The 25,469-nt window shown below is 42.4% G+C and overlaps 2 protein-coding genes across 7 annotated transcripts in view; one reads left to right on the plus strand and one right to left on the minus strand.

Annotated features, from left to right (window-relative positions):
- SH3BP5 (SH3 domain binding protein 5) overlaps positions 1-9,745 on the plus strand; it is a 53,243-nt gene extending 43,498 nt beyond the window's left edge. For all 3 annotated transcript variants that reach the window (XM_065051665.1, XM_005510691.3, XM_065051666.1), the window contains 4 exons: positions 1,981-2,023; positions 3,641-3,860; positions 7,176-7,436; positions 8,281-9,745. In XM_065051665.1, coding sequence (XP_064907737.1) covers positions 1,981-2,023; positions 3,641-3,860; positions 7,176-7,436; positions 8,281-8,462 — 706 coding nt within the window. In that variant the 3' untranslated portion in view covers positions 8,463-9,745. The remainder of the gene's footprint in view (positions 1-1,980; positions 2,024-3,640; positions 3,861-7,175; positions 7,437-8,280) is intronic.
- A 1,137-nt stretch (positions 9,746-10,882) lies between these two features.
- CAPN7 (calpain 7) overlaps positions 10,883-25,469 on the minus strand; it is a 34,243-nt gene continuing 19,656 nt past the window's right edge. For 3 of the 4 annotated variants that reach the window (XM_065051663.1, XM_005510687.3, XM_065051662.1), the window contains 10 exons: positions 24,638-24,758; positions 24,252-24,396; positions 23,513-23,612; positions 21,706-21,841; positions 21,184-21,259; positions 18,702-18,847; positions 18,072-18,134; positions 16,427-16,557; positions 15,121-15,213; positions 10,883-15,037 (listed from right to left, as the gene is read on the minus strand). In XM_065051663.1, coding sequence (XP_064907735.1) covers positions 14,893-15,037; positions 15,121-15,213; positions 16,427-16,557; positions 18,072-18,134; positions 18,702-18,847; positions 21,184-21,259; positions 21,706-21,841; positions 23,513-23,612; positions 24,252-24,396; positions 24,638-24,758 — 1,156 coding nt within the window. In that variant the 3' untranslated portion in view covers positions 10,883-14,892. The remainder of the gene's footprint in view (positions 15,038-15,120; positions 15,214-16,426; positions 16,558-18,071; positions 18,135-18,701; positions 18,848-21,183; positions 21,260-21,705; positions 21,842-23,512; positions 23,613-24,251; positions 24,397-24,637; positions 24,759-25,469) is intronic. The other variant, XM_065051664.1, reaches the window with a different exon arrangement.

Raw genomic sequence — 25,469 nt, forward strand, 5'->3', positions numbered from 1 at the left:
TAGGATAATGGACTCGCCTCTGTCAGCTGGTTTTTAGAAGTCACTTTCTGCTCTGGTGACTTGAGCAAAGTACCTTTATTCTTCCTGTCATCTACTTAAAAAGCAACTTTGCTTGACTCTGCAACGTCATGCACTTAGACAACTGGTGATGTGGGACACCGGTCGCGTCAGTGAACGATTCGCCAGCCCTGCTGTGCCATGGACCAGGTTTCAAAAGTGACAGGGTCGTGGATGTAAGAGGATGAAGTGACCCGAGTCCCAACCCTGCCGGTGCATCGCTCGCTGCTGGCATCAGCTGCCCGGCTGTGTGTTAGTGATGAGTGAAGAAGAGCACTTACGTTTGAGCTCCTTCACGTCAGGCTGTTGGTCTTCTCCTGACTTTGGTGGCATCCTTCTTGTCTGTTACCTGTAAATATGCCTGCTCGTACATGCATGCATATGTATTTGTGCATACACACACACATACATGCGTATATACATAATTTTTTTTCACACCACACAAACATACATGTGCTTGTTTGCTACCAGAAAGGGGACTTCCCCCTCAGGCTTATGGAAGCCGATGGGAGGTTAGGATTCAAGCCTGGTTGTTCCTTCCCACTTGGCCTTCTACTGGGGTAAGGAAGGGTGAGAATCATGTCATTTCGAGCTGAGTGGGTTTCACTGTTCTCCCTGCACGTGTTTCCCTGCGGCGCTGCTTTGTCACTGTCTCTGCTCTCCCGTTGCTTCAGGGAAAAGCTGTAGGAGTCTTCGAACTGTTGGCTCCAGACTCCCAGCTACAATGTGTTACCACACCTGGCAGGTCTGTCTGTGCAGATTTTGGTAGGGTTGTGTCCCAGCGAGGGAAGGCAGAGTTGTACTTTGACTGGATCAGTGTCACTGGAAATGCGGCAGGCTTGGCCGTGCACTTCTAATGATCATAGGGGGGTTGATTAAAAACATAGAAGCTGCAAAATAACCTAGTCTCAGGAAGATGCAACTTGGTTATTTTGGGGATGAGGGTGTAATGAATTCAACCCCTCAAAGCGTGCAGGATCAGAAACTTTTACACTCCTGAGTTCTGGTGTGCAGACCAAAATGTTGCTGCAGTAGGACTTGCAGCTCAGAAGAGGCTCGTTGTCGTGGTAGAAATAGACTTCTGTTTCATGTAAACCTGTATCTGATTTTTTATCTCTCCCATACTTTCCAGGAGAGCTTCTGAGAGGTGAGGAGGGTGATGAGCCCTGCTAAAAAAATCAGAAAATCAGGGCTTTTCTTTTTTTTTGCTGCCCAGTGTTGCACTAGATGACATTGGCTTGTGGGCTTCAAAACTTTAAAGCTGGCATGTGGTTTCTAGGCTTTGTACTGCACCTCTTTTGCCCCTGTCCTCCTGCAATCTTATAAGCAAGGTTTGTTGTCCATAGTGGGAAAGGGACAGTGTGTGACACTTCATGTCCCAGCAAATTGTCAGGGGGCCATGCAGTGGGAGGGAAGCACCTGGTGGGTCCCTGGTGGGAAGTGCTGTGCCCTTACACACGGTGCTCTGACCTCCCTTCATCCCCTCTCCTCCACTGAACAACCTGAGAACTGCCCCTCCACCCCCACATCCGAGTCTAAGGTTCGCCTTCTGTGGGGAATTCACACGTGCTGTGGGCTAAAAAATTAGATGGGTGCAGAGAGGATGCCTGTGCCTGAAGCTGGATGTTGCATTTAAATATCTTGCAGAATCTAGGGCTGAAAAAATCACGCTGTCAACTCCAAAAACAGGAATTTTGCAATTTGTATTTAGGTCAAAAGACCCATGGGAAATAGAAATATTAGAGAGGGGAAAGAGAGGCACTGAGAGCACATGTAGGTGTTCTGTCATCTAGATAGTAGTCTCTGGGGATTACAGTGAAACACAAAATAGCTATTTTAATGCTATAAAGAGAGCAACTCCCACTCGAGTTTTCTGCATTCGGTCGCAGTGGTTGTAAACAATTGTTCTTTGTTTTTCCACAGACCTTATTTTGAACTCAAGGCAAAGTACTATGTCCAACTAGAGGTACGTATGCAATTCAGATCCATCTCAAGCTTTACTGCTTATGGTAAATACTGAAATTACATCTGAAGTGCTCTGACAACTGTGGTGCTATTCTGTACAAAACCAATTCAGTTCAAAACCTCTTGAGCAATTTGCTAAGCACATTTCAAAGATAAAAGACTTAAGAGAGGCTTTGTTTCCTTGTGTGAAATAAGAGTGTTCGAACCCTGCTGCTTACTGCCAGAACCAAACAAATTGAGTTTGACTGTCTTCTTGTAGTTTGAAGTCTCTGGTGTCTGGGTTATGTTTGGTGGTGGTTTTTTGTTTTTGTGGGTTTTTTTTTTTGTGTTTTGTTTTTTTTTTTTTTTTCTGTTTTATGCATCAGACTTTTTAAGCTGTGATTGGGGTGCTCTTTTCTCTTCCCTGGCTGGGTCAATTAGCAGAACAAGTAACCTGCTTGTAGTACTCAAACATCACACAGATGTGAATTTCTGATTTGGGGTTTGGCAGAAGTGGGATTTTTGGGTTTGGCCGGACAGGCTGACGGGGCTGTTTTTGTCCCCTCTGCACTGCACTGGGTGTGGTGGCACGATGTCCAGCCAGCACCTGGACACAGGGCACAGCGGCCCTGGGGTGAGCATGGCAGCTGTGCATGGGGTGGTAATCCCTGCTGCTACAGCCCTTTGTCTTCGAGTTGACAGCGGTGGGAGAGCAAAGCTGCACTAAAAATTCAAACTCAAGAAGCCCGCCAAAGCAGGGTAATTGTGTAAAATATGTGATGCACTGTTGAGAGCTGCATTTGTGTTAACAAGAAATTCTGCATGTTAACGGGAAGACCTCATGCTCTGTGCTGCGTCAGGGGCCATTTCCACACTCCAGAGGCCGTCGTAGCCCTGGCTTCTGTTGTTTATGTTGCTGCTGTCTCCTTCACAAGTGCCATTGTTTTGCTGGAGTGCTCTTGAATTAAAAACCATCCCACCACCTGGATACCAACCCTGGTTCACTGGTGAGGCCCCACCTTGAATACTGTGTTCAGTTTTGGGCCCCCCATCATAAGAACGGCATTGAGGTACTAGAGAGAGTGCAGAGGAGGGCAATGGAACTGGTGAGGGGTCTGGAGCACAAGTCTGATGAGGAACTTCTGAGGGAGCTGGGGCTGTTTAGCCTGGAGAAAAGGAGGCTGAGGGGAGACCTTATTGCTGTCTGCAACTACCTGAAAGGAGGTTGTAGCATGGAGGGTGTTGGTCTCTTCTCCTTAGCGGCAAGTGAGAGGACAAGAAGAAATGGCCTCAAGTTGAACCAGGGGAGGATCAGATTGGATATTAGGAAAAAATTCTTCATGGAAAGGGCTGTAAAGCACTGAAACAGGCTGCCCAAGAAAGTGGTGGAGTCACCATCCCTGGAGGTGTTTAAAAGGCGTTTAGATGAGGTTCTTAGGGACATGGTTTAGTGCTAGAGTTAGGTTAGGTTATGGTTGGTCTCGATCCTGAGGATGTCTTCCAACTGAAATGATTCTATTCTATTCTATTTATGCTGGCTTGCCTGTGCAGGGCCAGGTCATGTGGACACATAATGCAGAACTGCACACTGTGCATTGTTTTCAATGAAAACACATCTCATACCTTTCTTCCTTGTTAGCACCTGAAGAAAACAGTGGACGACCTGCAGGCAAAACTGGCCCTGGCCAAAGGGGAGTATAAGACTGCCTTGAAAAACCTGGAGATGATCTCAGATGAGATTCACGAGAGGAGACGGTCCGCTGCCATGGGGCCCCGCGGATGTGGCGTGGGTGCTGAAGGGAGCAATACCTCTGTGGAAGACCTGTCAGCAAGTAAACCAGAGTCAGACACTATCTCCAGTGAGTAGAGCGCGCTCCCGTGCCTGGGAATATCCCACGGGCATCGTAAGAAATGCTGAGGTGAAGGTTGCTCTGCGTGTTCTGCAGTTGGAGATGTGCTGGCTGTTGTGGGACTGTGGATAACTTGCTACACTTCTTGTTATTACAGGAGTTGATTGTATTCTTTAATAGCCAGTTTTCAAGGGGAAAAGATATGAGTTGAAATGCATCAGTGCATCCCTTAGCATCACTGTTGGTTATTTTGTACAGTGCTATATGAAAGGAACAAAATTAAGGCACTTCAAAGCATGCTTCTAATTTTTAAGCCAGTGACGCTGCTGTCAGTGACTTGCCTGGGGTGCTCGCAGGCCATTGCAGGTCATTCAGCCGGGTGGCTGAGGCGGCAGCGCCGCTTGGTGAAACAGACCTTTTGGAACAAGCTCTTGTCTCGCAGCGCTGGGGCTGTGGCAAGGGACTGAAGCTGTAGCTACAGTAGTACAGAAAGGTGTGATGCTCGCACAGAAGGATCTTTGTGCACTACAGGATCTTTTGCCAATTTGTGATTTCAGCAGAGCATGTGTGCTGCGAGCAAGGGGAGCGGAGAAGCAGTAATGTGCTAGTGCAGTATATTGAGAGGCTTTGCATGAGAGACGTCTCTCTTGGGTGACAGCCACAAGCACTGTACAAGCTCCAAGCCTAGGTAACCTCTGCTTTCTGGTGGCACATGAGGACCTTGGAACAGTCTGTTGTTGAGTTTTCTTTTGTCCTGGCTCTTTGTAAAAGTGGGTAGATGGACATTGCATGTGGCTTATTTTTTCCTCCCTCCTGGACACTTTCTTCTGTTCTTGATGCAGAAAGTTTGTTTGGTTTTGTTTCTTTTCTTCTGCCAGTCCCACAGATCCCAGTTTAATTTGTATTTCAGCTTCATTTCTGCAGGGAAGAGTCTAAGTCAGGATTGCAGGACTTTGTATTTACACAATCCCGGTGCCCGAAGGCCAAACATGCAGTTCCCTCGTAGATGCTGGTGTGTACTGGTGCCGAGGCCTCGTGGATCTGTGGTGCAGCCCATCTGTGCCCTGGGAGCTGGGGGCAGCCCTGGGCTGGGCTCTGTCCCCTGCAGCGGCAGCAGTTTTCGTGTGACGTGCCGGAGCTCTGTCACTCCACACTGTGCCGCTGTGACCCAAGTTGCCATGGCAAGCAAGCGCTGTGTCTGGGCCAGCCAATGCAATGAGGTTTTGTCATGGCTGCCTGTTTTCTGCCACCCTGATGTCCCAAGGTTGAGCCTTTCTGAGTTAGGCAGAGATTATCTCTTTGGACACCAACAGGTCCCCCTTCTTTGTGCAAAGCCACCCAAGAGCCTTAGGTACAACTGAGCTGAGAGTTCTTGTGCTGAAGGAGTTCAGGGGCCTGATGTGTAGAGGCAGAAAGAGCTGGGAAAGTTAATTCAGAGCAGGTGGTTGCTGGTCCTCCTGGGGCCGCAGGGGCTCCAGACAAGGACCAGCAGCACAGCCTCATCCTTCTCTTTGAGTTGCACAGTCTGACAGCAGTGGAAGGACTCCAGGTTGTGTCTAGTGCCGCTGCAGAACTGGGTTGCGACAGGGCAGGACTAGTGGCCTGCCAGATGTAATAACCACAACAGCCCGACAGGTTAAGTGCTCATGTGTTGTAGCATGGGGGGGGGTTTCCACCAAGGCCCTTTTATATCTTGATTTGTGTTTGCTGGGGTTGAATAAAACATCTCATCAGCAACAAGAGTTTTTTGGCCCTAGCAGATGCTCCTGTGTGTTGTGGTAAGTTTAGACGGTGATAAGTAGGCTACACTTTAAGTTGTGCTTGTTGTAGACTGGCCGGTGTCAGAGCTTCTTGCCAAGTAGAGGACTCCTGTAATTGGAAACACCTTTTTTTGACCAGCCTTGTTTGTTTGTTTGTTTTGTTTTCACCCCCTGCAAAGTTACCTGTATTGTTCAGCAAGAGAGAAGAAAGGCCACTCCGGGAGTCTTGGATTTGACATCATTAAAAACAAAACACCAAAACCCAAACCACGACAAACAGTCTCTGAGCACAAAGTGCCCTGGAGGGGGCTCAGTAGGGTGGATAGTGCTGTTATCCAATTCATGTTTGAAGCCTTTCAGGTCAATTCTTCAATGTGTAGGTACAGTTGTGCAATCTGCAAATACAGCAGAAAGAGGCCGAAAATCTCTGCGATAACCGTGGTGGCAGCTGCATCTCTTGGCACCTTTCATGTCTGAGTGTTGCACGGGAGCCCCAGGCTGCCAATATAACAGAAGAACGACTTTGAAACTTCTCCTTTGAGCCATTTTGTTAACTCTGCTGCTTTGCTCCTGCTGCGCTTTCAAGGCGGTTCAGAGCCTCTAACAATGGCAGGAATCACAAGGAGGTGTAATTGAAGATAACCTCAGGTTGCTGTGAATGTCTTGCTGTTCGTGCGACTTCTTCAGACCAGTGTGATTCCAGCACACAGTTTTGTTGTGTAGAGGCTGATGCACATAAGAAACCTTCTGATCCCAGCGGGACTACTTGTGTGCAGAAGTCTTTGGTTCATAGGTCCCCATCCCACAGTCAGCCAAGGCTGAAAAATGTTGAATTTTAGCAAAATCTACACCCCTATGTTGCACAGAATTTAACTTTATTTAATGGAGTGCTCCTTCTGTTGCTAGCAAAGAGCCTGCAGCTTAATATAGCCAGACAGCTTGGAGTTGGTTTGTTTTAATCAGAACTCAGAGCTGAGTAAACATGAGCAGGGAAAATGGTATATGTGCATGGGGCTTTTTCAAAATTTGATGTTGCTTGGTGATTCTCATCCAACAAGAGATCTTGGTTGTTCATGCTGGACTTTAACTGTGAAATGGGAAGGTGAGGTGGAAGCAATCTGTCCCTGGAGCTGTGTCTTTCTAATTAGTGCCTAAAATGACCATGAATTTGTGCTGAGATCAAGATGTTGCTGGCTGAGGTGGATACAGACTAAGCCCTGGCCTAAGTTACATACTGAAGATCACAAGTGAACAAGACCAGCTGGGCAAGGGCCAACAGTAACATAAAAAACCCAAGAGCATCTTGGCATGAGGAGCAGTAGCTCGTGTGGAGCTGGTGTCACAGGGCATGGCTCCAGGTGTGCTGTTCCTCAAAGCAGAATCGGGCCTTCCTGATCCATGTATGAAACACTGGATTTAGGCTTTGCAAACACAGCAGAGCAGGAGCTCCCTGGGATGGCGGTGCATGTGGATACAGGAGATGCAAACATGAGAAACTCTGTTGCCTGGGAAGGTGCAAGAGGGGTGTAGGTTTGCTAACGGAAATACTCTTTTAATGTTGCAGTGGCTTCAGAAGCGTTTGAGGATGACAACGGCAGTAGCTTCATATCCGAAGAAGATTCGGAAACTCAGTCGGTGTCCAGCTTCAGCTCTGGTCCCACCAGCCCCTGCGAGGTGCCCGCTCAGTTTCCTCCTGCCACACGACCTGGAAGCCTGGATCTGCCCAGCCCCATGTCCCTCTCGGAGTTCGGGATGATCTTCCCTGTCCTCGGCCCCCGAAGCGAATGCAGCGGGGCGTCCTCCCCCGAGTGCGAAGCTGAAAGAGGTACGCACAGCTGGATACAGCCTGGGCCCGTGGTTTTCAGCTTTACGAAGGGAGCAGGAGAAGCCTCTCAGCTCCCCTAGGCCGATCGCCAGCTCCCTGAGCTCTCACCCGCTTGCCCGGGGGAGGCAGTTCTTGAAGGCCCTGCATCCCACAGTTAATGGTGACATCTAAAATGTTTAATTGTTCTTCTGCTGGCTGGGGAGGTTCCCCAGTCCTGTCTGAGTGAAGGGGTTCAAGATTCCTCATGAAATAGTTTATCAGTGGGATTGTGATCATACGTTTATTTTAAGGAAAATCTGAGGTTTGTTGTTTGGTTTGTTTTGTGTTTTAATTACTGTCCTGCTTGCTGAAAATCCTGCTTTTCGAGGAAAAATAAAAAATCAGATAAGGTGCCAAAAGGAACCTCTTGCAGGCTCTGCCAGCCCTTGCTGACAAATGCAGACCAGAGGTTTTTCACTGCGCTCGTGTACTCCAACCTAAGGCTCTTTCCAGTGTAATTTGCTGATGCAGTGCACAAGACCAGCACAGCTTGCAAAGCCAATTTCGGTTTCATTAAAGCATCTTGCTCCTGCTCATATATATATATATATATATATATATATACACATACATACATATATATATATACACACATACATACATATATATATATATATATACACATACATATATATACACACACACACACACACACACATATATATATATATATATATATATAAAAAAAAAAAACTTTTCTTTTTTTTGCATGCTTTGACAAAGGAAGCTGCAGAATCACTCACTTGAAGCTTAAGTTGCAGAATGTAATCCGGGTTTAACATGTAGTTTAATCCTTTCTTTGCAGGGGACAGGGCAGAAGGGGCTGAGAACAAGACAAGCGACAGAGTGAACAAGAACAGGAGTGGCACCAGGAGCGGCTCCGCTGAGGGGCTGGCTTTGGAAAACCGAATGAAGCAGCTCTCCCTTCAGTGCATGAAAATCAAAGAGGGAATATGCGCAGGCAGAAAAGCTGCCCAGATTGGCTGAGTCCTTCTTGCACCCTGTCCTGATTAATGGGAGTATAAATATTTATACATGAACTTCTAAGTGTTTGAAGAACATTGTGCCAATAATATATGCCAAATCTTAAGCGTTTACTCGAAGAATTTAAAGCTGCACTAAGAAGTCTAATTGATGTGGAGGGCTGGAGTTTTTATGCAGTAAATCCTTTGTAGGCCGGACAAGTTATCAAATGTTTAAGCTGTGCTCGTATTTCACAGACTTTGTAAATTGTTTTGTAGCAGCCTGGCTGAAGCAATAACTAGTAACGTTCCCGTGTAAATTCATGCCAGTAGGGGGTCTGAAATTCGAGCCAGACATTTGCAGAGAGCGGTTTGGCTTCAGTTTTGTAGAATGAAATGCTCTTTAGATACAGTGGAACTCTGGAGTATCAGTGGCATATTCTTTAAACATCTGTATTTGTCTGTATTATGCTGAAACTGTAGAAGTATTTTGTACACAGGAAAGCTGTTGCATGTGTGGGGTTGAAAAGCCTTCACTCTTCCCTTGGTGCTCACAGAAAGGATGAAGATGAGGCATGCCTATAAAACCTGGTGTGAAGAGACAGACAGACAGACAGACAGATGGAAAGGGGATGGTAATGCTCAGCGGTGGTCGGCCCTTTGTAGCCACCTTCCCGAGTCTGGCTTGGGCTCTGAGGGTGATTCCAGTGACCAAAAAGAGTTGATTGGCCCCTTCCTCAAGAAGTGAAGTATTATTTTTCAGCACTTTAAGTGTTTGGTTTTGGGGTTTGTTTTTGGCTTGAAAATGGGAGTCATAGATGTGTTCAGGACAGTTACGATAAGGGATTCGTCCTTGAAATATGCATGAAGAAAAGGAATTGCCAGTGTAGATTGACGATGTGTTCTTAAGCTTCTCTGTAGGTTGTACTGTGTGGGGTTTTATAACTGTTCAAGGGACTTGGGATTTAAGTATTGCCCTAGAGAAAGTGTTCCCTAAAACTAGAAAGGGCATGGGCATGTTTTGCCAGCAGCTGTTAGGCAGTAGTAGTGTCTGGTAATTATGCTAGTAAGTGGTAGTAAAAATCCTAGGACTCTTCAGTTTTGGTGGCTAAGCGTTTCTGAAAGCACCATTTTATCTAAGATGTCTGTTTATACTGTTAATTTGATGGGAATTTTAGTATTGCCCAAAGTATTTTCTATTCTATGTTTTCGCAGTCCTGTTGTATTTCGTCCCTGCCACAGCTTGTGTATCTATTCTCAAAGTTAATGTAAAATTCTTCACACTACAGTAAACATTTTTGTTTTCCACGTTTCGAGTCTGTGCAAGTTAAGTTGTATCTCAGGCGCTAAAGAACCGGATCTTCTCCTGCAGCAACTTCAGTCTTTAAAAACTCACTCCCAGTCGAAGTCGGCAGCCGGTGTCGCTTTTTGTGGTACGAGAATCCTTTGTAATATGTGGACAACTGTCACCTCCTTCCAGCTGCTTGAATCCCTGCATCCATGAGTCACTTCTTACTCGGAATTGCATGAGACCAGAAATTTAGTCGCGTCTTCCAAAATCCCTTAGTATGCAGAGGAGAGGAAGGTATTGTGTAACACAACACATCTATACTTCATGCTACTGTAATTTGCTATACAGCCCTGCAGAACTGGAAAACCTATTTTCATAAAAATTAGATTCAAGATGCTATAGCTGTTAAGCTGTTACAGCTTTAAATATATATACATTTGCATCATCCAAAGAGCTGAAGGCTGAACTCTTCCATTGGGAGCATTTCCCAGCCCAAAAAATGTTTAGGAAAGAATTTGGTGGTTTCATCTTCTGCTGTGACCGACAGTCAGGTAAAAGCGGGGAGCTGACAGTATTAAATACAAAATGAAAAGGAGTACGGAAGTGTCACATTGTATTAGATGTTTTTCCGTCAACTTTCATAGTTAAGCTATTGTCTGTGCTGCATGCAGTTAGAAAAATTAGCAGAGGTGTTTGCGGTTTAATATCTTATTTTTGCAGACTCACCAGTCAACCCACGTTACACTTTTCTGGGGTGTTTGAGTGTTGTTGTTTTGTTGTGGTTCCCCCCCGCCCCCCTCCTTCTTTTACCTCTTATTGCTGTCAAATTTCCTCTCATCTTGCCAGTTCCGAATGGAACCCAGACTTGCTGCACTTGAGCAACTAATTAATTTTATGTTCAGCAGAATATAAAAGTAGTTGTAAGCGCTGCCTTGCATGTCTCCTGAGTGGGTTCAGCTTCCACGAGGGTAAAACCATTGATCAGGAAGTATGAAAAGGTGTGGAACCCACCGTAACCTCATTTTACACCACGCTTCTGCATCATTTGTTTAAAGACCTTGCTGCAGCCGCCTTCCTTTGGTGACCCCCGGACTTGGCAGGTAAAGCACCCTTCAAACACGGAAGCAAACAGGCAGAACTGTGGGTCTAATAAATAAATGGAAAACTCATTTTATTTTAAACTTCATAAAAGCCATAATTACAAATATGACAAACTTAAATGAACATACATCACTGTAGAGTAATGGCAAATGAACAAGCTTTCTGCAGTTACTTTCTGTTGGAGCTCTTGCTGTGTTCTGAAGTGTAACATGATGGTAGCTGCCTTCATGGGTATAAAAATAAGCCTCTGGTGTATCAAAGTATTATATGTGATCACTTCAGCTGCCCTGAAGTGAGAATGTATAAAAGCAAATGTTAACCTGGGCATTCTACTGCTCTTTGGTTTAATCAAACAAATGTCCTTTTTTGACTAATGAAAACCGCTACTGTACATAGACAAACTTAATTCCAGGTAGACAGCTGTTCAAATACCGCATAGATTGCACGGTGAAGTGTGTGATTATTGTACAAAATAGTGACATGAAACTTGCATCAGGGAACTCACACCGAATCTCAGGCTTGAGGGGCAGAAGCTGCGGATGCTGCTCATCCAGGTACCACCTCTTGCTGAGTCTTCAGGAACTGATGGATCAGGTGAACCAAGGACTAACCTGCGCCTTGCTAACAAAGCAAAGTGTGGATGTGTGTGGCTGGTGGGGTTGTCACACCCCGAGCTATGAACAGCAGCATTATGGGATCCTGCATGGAGCTTTACGGTAGGATTTAAAACAAAAAATACCCAGGAAAGGCTTTGCAGTGCATAAATAAGAAGAATGTCAAAACTTCTGAAGGCTATATACAGTTATCCTTCTGCACCACTGACAGAGAATTAAAAATCCTTTCTTTGTAATAGTCTTCCCTTAGTGAATCAAAGCAAGTGTAAATCCTCTTAAAGCCCCTCACAGCAACCAGCTTTCATCTCGTCACTTATCCCCCTCGTGCTCTGGCTCGGGCAGCAGTTCAGAACTGCACAGTGTGTGACAACCAACTTATGAGGGCAGGATGCTTGTTAGTAATCTTACGACACTTTGCATTTTGACATTTAAAAGCTTGAATTGTGTGTCTACAGGCAGAGCAGACTTAAAGGTTGAGAGGTGGATGAATATCCTAACTTGGCAGTAAAGTAACATGACCAGTGTACCTCTGTTACATTCCGAGCTGTTGTGCAGCTATTTCAATTTCTGCACACACGGGCCTTGTTACTGTGTAACATTTCTATGCTTATATCAGCATCCACTACTCTGTCATATAGATCAAAAAATGCTAAATGGTATATAGAAAAAAAAGTCACCGAATGGTTGCGGTTAGACAGGAAGGGTGGAGATCATCTAGTCCAATGCTCCTGCTAAACAAAGCCGGTTCACTTAGAGCTTAAGGAAAAAAGCAAAGCTTAACCCAGATATTGGCCTGAAGCTGTGTTAAAAATCTAAAGATCAGTTCATTTTTCAATATTATTTTTCTGATTTATTTGTGGAAAAAATACAGTAGTATGTCTTTGACATAAATTATCCAAGCAAACACGTAAGTGCTTACATGAACTTTTTTTCCTAAGGAAAAAGGCCAAGAAAATTTTGTAAAGTTAGTTTGGCACAACCAGAATCTGTAGACTAGAATTTAAGAATATTTAGTATATTTCCTCTTAAATGTTCTGCCCTCTATCTGAAGGGAAATGTACAGCGATGGTATTCTAGGAGCCTATGTAGGTGCAATATTTGACTAGAACTTGTGTTAAAAAGGCCACTGATAGTACGCTTAAAGCCTGTGTATTTATGGGGATGAGCCCAATCCACTGCCTGTGCTGGATGTGTAAGAAATGCGTGTCCTGGTGGGGACAGGATCCTTTGTGAGCATTAAGGAGGTGAGAACATTCCTTGCTTTTAGTTTAGCCCAGTATGGAAGCTGAGCCTTGTGCTTGTTTCATCCAGCATAAGTTTTGGCAGCAGCTTGTGGCAAGTCTGTCAGCTGGATCTCAAATAGCAGATGTGCAAGAACATAGAACCAAAAGCTGACAGGTCTGGCCTCTGCCTTTTGTACTGTCAAAAATATACTCGGTTGAGGCATCCTAACTACCTCTAACAACTTCATACGTGATGAGATAGATACATACAGAGCTCCATTGCCACTCTGGTACGGCCTGATCTAAAACCGTAACACAGATTTGTTGGGATAATTTTAACTTTGTAGGGATGAAGCGGTCCTTAGCACATGCTCTAAAAGTCAAGGGCACTGCCAAATAATCTGTTTTTTGCTCAGCTGTTCCCTCTGTTGATTTGTTGCCATAATCATCAGAAACTTCCCTGCAAAAGAAGGCAAGTCACGCTGTGACAAACTTGTCACAAATTTCCTAGGCCAGATGGTCTTGGAGAGAGCTGCAGTCAGAAAGGCCGGTGTTTTCAAAGGCCTGTGTTATCAGTGCCCTTTTAAAGCCAGACATTTGTCAAGCTGCTGTCTGATGAGGGAAATGAAACAAAAGGATCTTGTACTATGTGGAGAGGGCTAATAGCAGACTTTTGTGGGAGTCATTTTAGCCCACAGATATTTCTGGTGTCCCTCTAGCACATGTGCTCAGCTTCCCGATGACCAAATGGCACCTGTGGTCTAAAATAAGATTTAAATCTACCCTCTTTTGCTTGGAAAAATGCCAAACCAGCCTGAATGGCAAAGGACTTCCTATGGCTGTTTTCAAAACACTCCTCTCCCCCAACTATCAAACATAGTGGAATTTGGAGTCTGCCATTTGTAGGAAGACAAAAAAGAATGTATTTTAGGATCAGTAGGCAGTTCCTATTTAAGTTAAAAAGAATAACTTGGTTATCTTTGATCCTCTTCAGATACAATGTATATAGATCTTCTGGAGGAAGAGCACAGATAGTAGGCATCTGAAAAATCTTACTCTGAACTAATCTCACTTCCACTATTTTCATAAGATCTTTGTCCCTACTCCTATTGATGGCACCGGCCACGTGTTCGATTCATTCACCAGTTTCCATTTGAAAGAAAAAAGTACCTTCTAAAAGATGTTTTGTATAAGGGGATCAGCAAGTGTATTTCTCGCAGCTCTGGTTTATTGGGGGGAGAGCTTTAAATGACCCTTTCCCTACATGCTGAATACTTAATGTTTCGTCCTTGACATTTTTATGTCTTTGCTGGGACTCTGATGGTGGGAGTTCCCCACCTCAGCAGGTACAGAGAATCTTACAGCATGCCTTGAGATGAAAACCTTTCACACCTGCTAAGCAAAGGGTGCTGCACTGTCTGCACGCTGCTGCTGCCTCATGTCCTGGTTTTACTCCTGATCTGGATTGAGCTAGGTCTTGCACCTACTAGGAAGAAAGCCATAGAGTACCTTGTGCTGTAATATTATGTATTAAAGCAATACAGGTAGGAAATAACAGCTCTCCAAGTACATGTAACATGAGTGAAGCCATTGTGTTTCTCTTAGAAATAACTACAGCAGGAATCTTCCTTTTCCTTTACTCCTATATACATACTCATGATAAGCTGAGCATGATAGTCTGGAATACTACATGCTCAGTAGTAGTAAATTGACATTTAGATGTGAGAACTATTTCAATGCTGAAAACATTCAAGACAGCAGCACAAATATGTATTAAAAGCTATTTGGTCCTGAGACTGAATAAGCAGAATACGCAATAATATTTTTTTCTTATATGTTTACTTTTAAGAATAAAATCTTAAACCCATTTACCCTGTATTTTGGGAGAATTTCCATGTTAGTTTTTCTCTTAGCTCACTAGACTTTGATTTGACTTGTGGAAAAACTGCAACAGAGTTCTGCCAGTTCATTTGCATATAAGCATATATAAGCATTTGAGCCCATTCCCAAGCCCGTTGAACAGCGCTCACTCCAATACCACAGCAGCAAAACCCACAGCTGACCGACTGTCCCAATTAACTGGCCAATCCACAATTCCAGGCTTTTGGAGATAGCTCAGAATTTAATTTTCTTCTATGCATATGTATAGTAAGTTATTCACCTGTTCTCAGACTGTAGGACAGATCAAAACCACCTCCTGAAACGGTACTGCACAGATGTGCCTCCTCACTGCAGCTGTGATACCTTAAGAGGAGTAGTACTGTTAAAATCTAAGAAAAAGGGACCCTCTTGTTGAGGCAGGAATGTGGTGGGGATAATGTTGTAAACTCCAGCAAATATGTTCTCCACTTCCAAGTAGCAAAATCCACACCTATGATAAAAGAAACTAACTGTGAGAACTAAGATCTGAAGTGTGTTTCAAACCTTCAAGACTTTATATTAAGTGATTATTACCTGTAGTCGCCACTGCTCTTCTTCTGAAAGCCACAGGAACCAGGATCTCCTACTGTCGAGACTGTGATGAGTTCAAAACCGACGCTGTATTGCCTGCAAGAGCCGTGACAGACTGTTATTTTTAGTTATTTGGGTCATCAAGTTTACCACAAAGATGCTGTACAATATAACTGGAAGACATCTAGAACTTTTGTCACATTTGGGACAGAACGTTAAGTCAAACTTACCATGACATTAACATAGAATTAGGAGGAAGAGGGAACACATTTCAGGTTCACAATTAGGCTATAAGGAAAATGCCTGCTAGAAGTCTGCCTCTGCAGTCAAGCAGATTTCAAGTAGTTAAAACTTGCGGTGACAAATTCCAGTGCCACATGGCACAGATCCTGGGCTGTGACCTGACGGCTGTCAGAGGAATCAATGTTGGTGATCTCAACAGAATTTCTCATGTTGCGCTATAACGTGGGATAGTTTGCCTGCTACCTGTTAACAGACATGACAGGCACCACTGCCCCTGTCAGTCAAACTACCCAAATATGATCTGCAAGCGCAGAAAAAAATGCACACAAAAAACCTGCTCAATTAGTGGAACAGCAGAGCCACCACACCTTTGCACTCATCTTCATTTCATGAGAGGAGCTCCCTCCAAGTGAGGAGGATGGATAAAGAAGTGCTGCCACTTTGTGGGGCCCACTGCACAGCTTTGCAAAAGACACACACTTGACTGCATGTCAGATGTTACTATTTAGAAGCGCTGTATACTGGTATTTTGAGATAAATCGTGAATTTTGCCAAAGGAATTTGACCTGTGTGGGTCTGCTCCATAGGGCACTGACATCCAAGGCTTCTCCTGGCCTGCCAGTGGCAGAGTAAATGCACTTTCAGAGCTGAAGCTACTGCATAGACCATTATTTGAGAGCCTGTAAGGGTTTAGGATCCTACATATTTGCTCAACAACAAAAGGAATTGTGATTGTAATTAGTTTCAAGAGGAAGAAAGAAGTCCTTTGCACATTCTTCCCTTCTGTGCAAGGCCTAGCTCTGCTCAGACCCTGAAACTAAAGAGGAAGAAGGCTCCTGATTTCCTTGTGGGTCAAGGATTTCATCAGTAGCAAACGTGCAGGTTTAAATCACTATTGATAGTGAAGTTAAGGAAGATAAATAGTGCTCAATCCGAGCCACCTCCCACACCTTGTCTTCTGGATTTTCAGGTGGCTTCCCACCCTCCCCATGGAGGAAGCTGACCAAGCTTTATCTTTAGCATGTAATACTCTTGCTGTGTTGGTGCCCGCTTATTCTCTACAAACCTTGGCCCCCGTAGTTCAATTAGTAATGGCCCGTTCTTGTCCAGCTGGAATTGATAAATGGGGTTATTTTTGTAGGTGTCTCTGAAATTTCCACATCCGCCAGCACTGAGACCTTTCCACTGTCCATTAACCTGGAAGAAGTCAGAAGTACAGAAAATACTTTTTATCCGGAGGATTTGTATTGCTTATTCATACACACAAACGAGACTAGAGGCTTCCCTGATTTTAGAGGTCACTGACTTCAGTAATCTGTCCTAATTTTTAAAGTGCCAATGAAAGACTGTGTTAAGTATTCAGAAAGTTTCACTGCAGTCCTCCACCCACCTCAATCAAAGCCTTAGATCATTTATAAAAGTGTATTTATCAGCTTATATTAAATAACTACTGAGTGCCTGTTTCGGACTATGATAAACTGCATCTAGCAAAGGATCTATATCCCCGTCTATCCCACAAATACTGGGCTATGCAGGTTATTTTTTTTTTTGGCTCTGACACTCCTCTGTTGTGTTGAATGAGAAATGAGCAGTATAGGAAGTACAACTCTACTTGTATTTTAGCCTTTCCTTTCAAAATTCCTTTCTTCAGCACCATCCATTCACCACTATTCACTCCAAGAACCAGCGTTACAGGGACAAGATATCCATAAGGACAGATTCCACAAGGACAAAGACATACAAGAGGAAAAATGCTGCTCAGACTTTGAGAAACAGGCCATCTGTTTGCAAGTTCCTCCTGCTAGTCATTCCACTGAAAAGTTAGACTTGTAAGACATGCCACGCATTCACACAAATTTACAGCTGAGATCCATTTCTCCTGTGACTTCCCTCCCCCTTCTGTCAAATCAGTGAAGAGCAAGCTCTTTTTTTCATGTGATTTAATTAATTTCTTTACTTGGTGTTCAAAAACCCCTAAAATGGCAAGTTTGGCAGCCAGGGGGATTTCTCCCCCAGCCATATTACTACCTGGGAACATGATGCTGCTGCGTGCCATTAGCTTTCTGAGGCTTTTCCACCTCCGCTGCACTTAGTTCCAGGAATTTCCTGAGGTCTCGGTGAGCTCCAGAGGTCACCACTCAACTTTAATATTAGACATCTAACAGAACTTGCTTTTACTGGTAAACTGTGAATTCGGTACCTGCGTGTTTTTAAACACGATGACTGCTGAGCAAGCACCAAGTGAGCACCAAGCAGAGGCAACTAATTTTTTGTGTTTAATCATGAAGACAGAGCTGGCCTTGGACAGCTAGAATGTGCCTTTTATTGGAATACTAGGCAAATATAATCAAATAACTAACCGGTTTTCCACTTCATTTTTTTGGAAACAAACAGTTGTTCTGCCTCAAACAGGCCGGTCACCTTCAATGAGTTTGTGACCTCTTAAAGCATTCCTCCATTCCTGTGCGATCTGCTCTGGGTGAACCTGCGTTAGCAGGTGGGTTGGACTAGATGATCTCCAGAGGTCCCTTCCAACCCCAACCATTCTGTGATTAGGCTTTAGTTTAGTTTAATTACTAAGAAGATGGCATAAGCTGGCATTTTTGGAGCAGTAGAACAAAAATATATTTCAAAATCTTGCACATCTCAAATATGGAAAAGCCAAACCATAATTATTATCCACTGACCCATAAAATAAAATATTTCTTTACCCGTTTGGAAATGGTGTAAGGTGTCGGAATCTTGGAAAAGGTGAACTTGCACAATGAATACACCTGTGTTGTAAAAGATGAAGCTGGTCACATATTCATTTTGCACTTTTCATATGAAATCACGACATTCAAAAAAGCAGAATTGCCTACACATCATCTTTAGATACTTGTTAACTACATGCCTGTATTACTCATCAGTCAGTCAACCTCATCCGAAACTCAAAATCCAGAAGAGTACTGAGACTAACTAGACTTAGTTCTACTTATTTTTTATCTAAAAAAGTAAAATGAAAACAATCTACATTTACTTTTTTCAGTGACAAAAAAACCCCATCTAGCATTGATCTCTGCCTATACACAGATATTAATTTTTTCATTCTAGGAAATAAAAGTATTTTTCAGGTGCTTTCATTACTAAAACCACACACAGTATATTGTCCTACCTACAATGGAGAACATTATCAAGCTCTTCATCCAGTGGTTCTGCTCCATCATTCATAGTCTCCGTCTCCAAAATAACAATATCAATCCAGAAGTACACTTGTTCATCAAACTCAAAAAGGTTCATCGAACTTGCAAATAAAGGACACTTTAATTGTTTACATTTGTTATGAAATCAGCATTACATACCCTGATGGTGTAATGGATAGTGTTTTGTTTCTCATACTGGGACACCACTAAGGTAAATGTATGGGGCCCTGGAGAGGTCAGTTTTATCTTGGTCAGATAATGAGGACTGTTGATCCGAATACCATCAATATATGGAGGAGGATCAGCTGAAAAAGAAAAAGATGAACACTTTCTCTGGATCAGAAAGTCACCCAGCTCATTAAACTTCTTAGCCATTTTATATCAGTGAATTTTGCCAGGAAAGTCAGACTGTTGGTACTATGGTTAGACTGCAAGCAGACTTGAGAGCTCTCAAAAGAATAAAGCCTCAAGATCTGCTCATTAAAAGGAAAGATCATCTTAGGAGCAACTGTTATTTTCAAGGGAAGTACATCACACATAACAAGACAAATTCTGCACTTGCAAGTACAGCTTAAATCCCATCACTTGTAAGTACTGTGTATCCATCTCCCACCAATGTCACTATTCAAAGTGTGATTATGTTGAAATTTTTTAAAAAAAAGATAAGGGGTGCTTGAGCACTCTTAATCTCTGAGGGGTCTGTTCTTTTTCCATTGGCTGGACAGCTCCAGAATGCCAGCTGCCAAAATCTTCGGCCGCTGGGTAACCAAGACTTTAAAACATGTTCATTGCTTTGACTAACTGACATACACTTTCCCTCTCTCTCTCCCCAATCCTTGTGATCATTACACAAATATAGTAGTATCCCGATACCAATGCACTTGTAGTACTTATTATAAACATCCCAAATATTTGCTTTTAAAATTAGACAATTTAATTTCTTGTTTGGCCTCTAATCGGTTCTTTCCAGACTTCTTTTAATTTCAGTGAAGCAGGAACAAGTCTAGCCAATTAGTTCAGTAAGCCCAGGATCAGGTCCTTTTATTTTCTTCCACAAAGCAACATGGGAGAGGGGAAAGGATTAATATAAAACAATGAGAAGCTTAGGAACAGCAAATCCTGGCCTCACTGCCAAAGGATTAACCTGCTTTGTACTGATCTTATTTTAACAGATGGTAAAAATAATACTGCAGCTTGACAAATCTATTTCCACGGAAAAAAAGGTTTTAAATGAGTTTGAGCTCGTGAGATTAAAGTTTATAAAAGAGTTTGGGTAGTGAGACAAAACATGAATCATCCAGCTCTTGCAAGTGGTGTTGCTGGAAGAATGTCTTTTTCAAGCAACACCAAACAATTCCCTCCTCCATTCAAATGTGTTTGGTTTGCCTACTTAAAAATGTTTTTGGTAAGATACACACAGGTAAAACAAGCACTGCTGCAAGTACTAGAAACACTGGAAGCATGATTTGGAGCATGTAAGGAGAATCAGATGCTTTAACAAGATCAGCTCTTGCAGAAAACAGATGATGATCTGGTCAGGTCTCAACAGGTGCTTTCTGCAGAAAGACAGCCTGGATTCTAGGGGAACTGGCCGGCAGAGTTCACTGAACAAGACCTGACGTGAACAATGCATCCCTTACCAGCCATTCCAATAGAAAAATCCCCACAAATCTCACTCATTGCTGAAAGCAGCTTTAAAAGCTACTCTCTGTTAACATTACGTATTGCAGGAGCAGCTACCTGAATGCAACCCTGGTTCTAAAGAGATGCCCTATCTGTCAAAGCAACAGGCCACATCTTACGTGTCTTAGGATGCACCTGAACTGAATTCTTCAAAGGAATAATTTATAGAGATTTCTAACTTGACGTAAAGAATAAATAAAGAGATTATATTATTAGCTCTACCTTAAAGTCCTAATCTACCCTATCCATCCAACCTGGGCGTTACCTTTACTTCCTGTGTCTCAACCTGTGTTTTAGATCTGCTATCTGTCTTGAAATAAAACATAGATGTTTTTTTCCCAGCTACAACAAAGCTCCAAAAGCCAAGGCCCTTCTTCTCCAGGTGAGTAGAATCTGACCTATAATGATCAAGAGTAATACTTCGATAAAATTTGAACAGCTGAATATTTTTCTTAAACATTCCATACTTGATACTTTGAAATATGTTGAAGTGTTCAGCTGTATCTCAAGAGCTTAGGTACTTCACTAAGACAAGTTCACAGAACAATTAACCTTGATTATTTTAATTTAGCGGAAGCCGTAAACCTTTAAGTAATTTCACAAATGTGGGAAATAATTATGCTATCAGATAAACAGAAGGACAACATCCATTCACTCTAAGCATTAACTACTGCCACTGTAAGATAACAGAACAATAAAGAAAACGCTGTGCCAAAATAAGCATCAGCAGGATGGTGTAGACCTCTTAGCATGCTTCCAACATGTACAGCTTGATTTATTCCTTCAGTGTAGACTGTTGAGGGTGGCCAAACAGGGCTAAATGACTATACTACTTCAGAAGATTGACCTCTTAGAGTGCAGCATCTAAGTTTAAAGCAAACAGTGCCTTTCCAAAAAATCCTTTGCAATTCGTTATTTATTTCTAACATCATCTTGTTGACAATTAAGGTACACTAACCTGGATAGTAAACTTTTTTGCCATCAGTCTTGTATACAACCATTGTAATGAATTCCCGATTGTGTGCGAAGTCATCCTATATAAAACACAAACAAAGTAGAGCTGTACCTTCTTGTGGAACATAACTAATGCTTAAGTGGAATCAAGTACATATTCCATCATCCCCTTTGATCACCACACAGTATGATCTGATATTTGTATTTACTAAGATGGTAGATCCAATTCTTTAAAAAAATACCTGAAGTAAACAAACTGCCGCTAATTTCACTTATAACAGTTCAGAGTTGCTTCATTACCTTTATGGTGGAGAATATCAGCACCTCACTCAATTTTTACTCTGGGTCTATTTCAACAATCTCATATACGATTATGGGTACCTGCTGTATTTAAACTTTATACGTAGGTCTACATCCTTGAACATGAAAATATAAGCAATAATGTACCAATAACATAGAAAGCTATATAAAAAGATTTACAGAAGATGTTATAGAACTCATAGAAAGCGTAAGAAGAAGCCGGCACCTTGTCGGTGATGTGTCTGCTGAGCAGAACCCAGACGGCAGCACCACCTTGAGGACACTGGACCTCCAGCTTGTACTGAGGGTTATTGGCCAGGCTGTAGGCATCCTTCACCGGACCTTGCTTTGCATCCCAAGTGCTACAAGTAATACAGACGCTTCATTAGATGAGTAAGACACTGAATTGTTCTTTGAAAACTAGCTCCAAATCCCATATATGAACAGAGCAATCAGTAATAAAGTTGCTGAAGGCTCATTTTCTACTGGAATCTGTGACAGGGGTTACACATCACAATCATATCAGAAGTATTATTTTACAACTTGGTTTTATAAATTACTTTGCTGCAATGCAAGTGTGATAATAAGAAATGCTACACACAAACAACCACACAAAGCACAGAAAAAGCTGAACCATTCGAATAGCCTGGCTACCCAATTATAGTCATGGTTGCAGACACCAACATTAAGTGAAAAACACCTATGCTTTTTTAACTGCAGAAATCCAGACATAAGCTATGGTTAGTTTTGAAAGCTTGCCAGGTTTTTTTTTCTCTCCAGTTTTTTATTGAGGTAATTTTTAGCTTAAAATTTGATCTGGTTTATGTTTAGAAGAGTGCACGTGTGAAGTGTCAAAAAAATTTAAAAAAATCTGTGAGGTGCCCTATTGCAAAGTCTGCCCGCTGCCTCATGAACTGCCTAGGCAAAGAAAATAAGGTATAAAAAAAAACCCCAAAAGTGCTGATGACTAAATGCAAAGTGCGGCACACTGGGAACAGGAGTGGATAACGTTACTCATAAGTCCCACTGACCCTCCTACACTTGTAAAACAGAACAGCATGCGTTGAAGGCTGAGTTATCAACCAAGTTTCACATTATCACCATCATTACTTCATTTTCTATGGCAGTCACCGCTGTGCCAGGCATTTCCCTACACAGAGGCATGACTATCACTAATGACAAAAGGAAAGCCAGACTAAGATGAGCTTTGAGGTTAGCATACACATTACCTCACATTGTATTGTACATTGTACACATCTCCACAGTGTATTTTAGATTTAATTTGGACACAAAGCTTAAAGGAGCCTTGACAGATAAACTCAGCAGTTGTACCATGGATGAAGGAGCTTGTGCAAAGCTAACATACGGACAACAGTGTGGAAGCAGTGGCAACGAGCAGCGTACCAGAGTGGAGTGGAAAAATAGAGAAACTCTTGCTTTCAGAAAACGTGAGACACACTTATCCTCAAACCATGTGACAAAAAGACTAAATGAGACAGATACTAAGTAGGGCAAAGGTATCATGTTAAGAAAAAAAATCAGCAGTCAATGAAGATTACTTATGATAACTATGACTCATGAAAAATTGAATCAGTTAAACTACTCTGACATCAGTGAACACACCCTATGAAGACAACATGCACCGCACAAGTGACTTGCAGCTGCTCAGGAAAATGAATTCCAAAGAAAAGCTAAGTCACTCAAACGCTGTCTGGTCACTGCTTAGAGATGGGCTGCACAAAAATCTGATTTCTCCTCTGACAGAGAGATGTGGAACTGAGGTCAGAATCTGGTTACACAACCTTAGGTCCACAGCAACACCACAGAAGTCACTGGAGTTTCAACGATGTTACAGAAGTCATCAAAAACAAAGCCTGGGCCGAGAATTTAAAAGTGTAAAGTCAGGCTCAGGAGAGCATGGTTGGAGTCCAACCTCTTCAGCTGTAACTACGGAGAATGTAAGGAAGGAAGGAAACACCACATCAGAACATTTAGTCAGATATCGACATAGAAGTTTTCTCCCTTGGACCAACCTGTGAATACACGTAGATTCTTTAAAGAGACTCGGGTTCCAACTCAAATAAATAACGTCGTAGTACTGGCATAGGTCCTCCCAGGCAATCCAGAAAATGCCTAAAAAGGAAGTGCTGTTATTGTTTCCTTACCAGACACCTGATTTTACTTGTTTTTCCAAAGTCTATTTCCAGACAAATGGTATAGTTAATATAAACCAACGTTTCTGTAAAACTTAGTGGTAATGTCTGCATCGCCCAAAGTTCTAAATGTAAACTTAACCCAAAAACCAAGTTAGTCTGTGCTTATCATCAGGGGCTTTCTGAAGCTGTCAAGATGCTTTTCATTCCTAAGCACTAAGCAGAACGCATGAAGGAATCTGTTGTACTGAAAGAGACATCATTAATTAATTGACCTGCTTTTCCCTTTCCTAGGTTTCTGGTAAAAAATGTCAAAACGTTACCTTCGCGCTGAACTCCCCCATGCCAGATACTGAGATGGCAGCACTTAAACAAAGAGGTAATTTCTTGTCAATGAATTTGAGACACTAACAGTCCAGATTACTTAAAACCCAGAAAAACCTGAAATGACATATTTAAATACACAAATACTTCCTAAAGTTTTGGGCTATTTACTTTCTAGTATTTGTTTTACTCTCCCTCTCCTTGTGCTTAAGCATTTCTTTTCACCTTCCTGCAAGGATATACCACAATGATCTGTATTATCTAAAGAGACAGTGACTTTTAAAAACTTTATTACCATTGTCTATTTTCTGAGCTGTTCTGGGATCAAAGTTCAAGTATTTTTGTAAATCTGGGGTCCAATTTCTCGTGTCATTTTCACTGTATCGTCCTTTCCAACGTAAGTGGCTCCAGGGATTTTTCAACTGAAGAAATCGAAGTCCCTAAAGAAATACAAACACTGGATTCATCTTGTCAAGATAATTGTTACATTTACATTAACATGGCATATGGACCAATAGCTCAAGAAATTACAGCCTCATTAAGCTTTCTGGAATTCCCCAATGGAACTCAAGACAAAATAAACTATATAAGCCATTAGATAAAAAAAAAAAATCAGTAGCTTCCCGTCGCAGACAGGTTTCAAAACATGTATCTGAAAGCATCTTCAGTTTCACTTGATACCTTATATTCTCTTATATCCAAGACTGCATATGCATGAGTTGGAACTAAGCCCCATTTTTCTCCTTCCTCCTCAGACATCACCCCGGTTGCTGTTGTGATAAGGACATCTCCCTTGTGAAATCTGTCCAAAAAGAGGTGAAAATCAGCTTAACAAAAATTTTGCAAGTTGCAAACTAGCATTTATCAGACACTGTAATAATTGTACGTTTTTACACTGTCCATTTGTGTGACCTGGCTTTAAAAAACTGGAATACATTTTTTTTTGTAAGCAGATATCACTTCTGAAAAAGCTGAGACAGTGGAACTATTTTCTTGCAGCATTTAATTATAGGCTTTAAATGAAAAATTATTATGTTCATTATAAAACAAAAATGAGGATTTATCAACCTGCAGTTCCATCTGTGTTGCTTATTAAAGAAACTCTTCACAGATCTTCAGCTGAACACAACCGTGGTTTCATCAATACTTAGCCAATCACTGCATATAGCAAATTAATAACTGTCACACCCCCAGGATTCTGAAGGAGCTTCCCCAAACCCAAAGAATGAGGAGTTCATGCTTCTATACTTTTGCAGGTGTTTACACTAAAGGTTTGTGTCCCCAAGCATAGGCCTTACAGGATCTGAACTGTCAATTCACAACAACTGAGTTCTGCAATTGTTCTGAATTACAATTCTCAATTTTGCAACAATTATCATTGTGAAGACACACTACCATGTTTCTCAGCCCATTCTAAAATCCAAGTACATACCCAGCATCCCTAGATAGTTTAAGGGATCACTGGACTGGGGACTGATATATTTTCAGTCCAGCACAGGTGAACAATAGTGAT

This window comes from Columba livia, chromosome 2 (genome assembly GCF_036013475.1).
Source record: "Columba livia isolate bColLiv1 breed racing homer chromosome 2, bColLiv1.pat.W.v2, whole genome shotgun sequence".
In the NCBI taxonomy this organism is placed as follows: Eukaryota; Metazoa; Chordata; class Aves; order Columbiformes; family Columbidae; genus Columba; species Columba livia.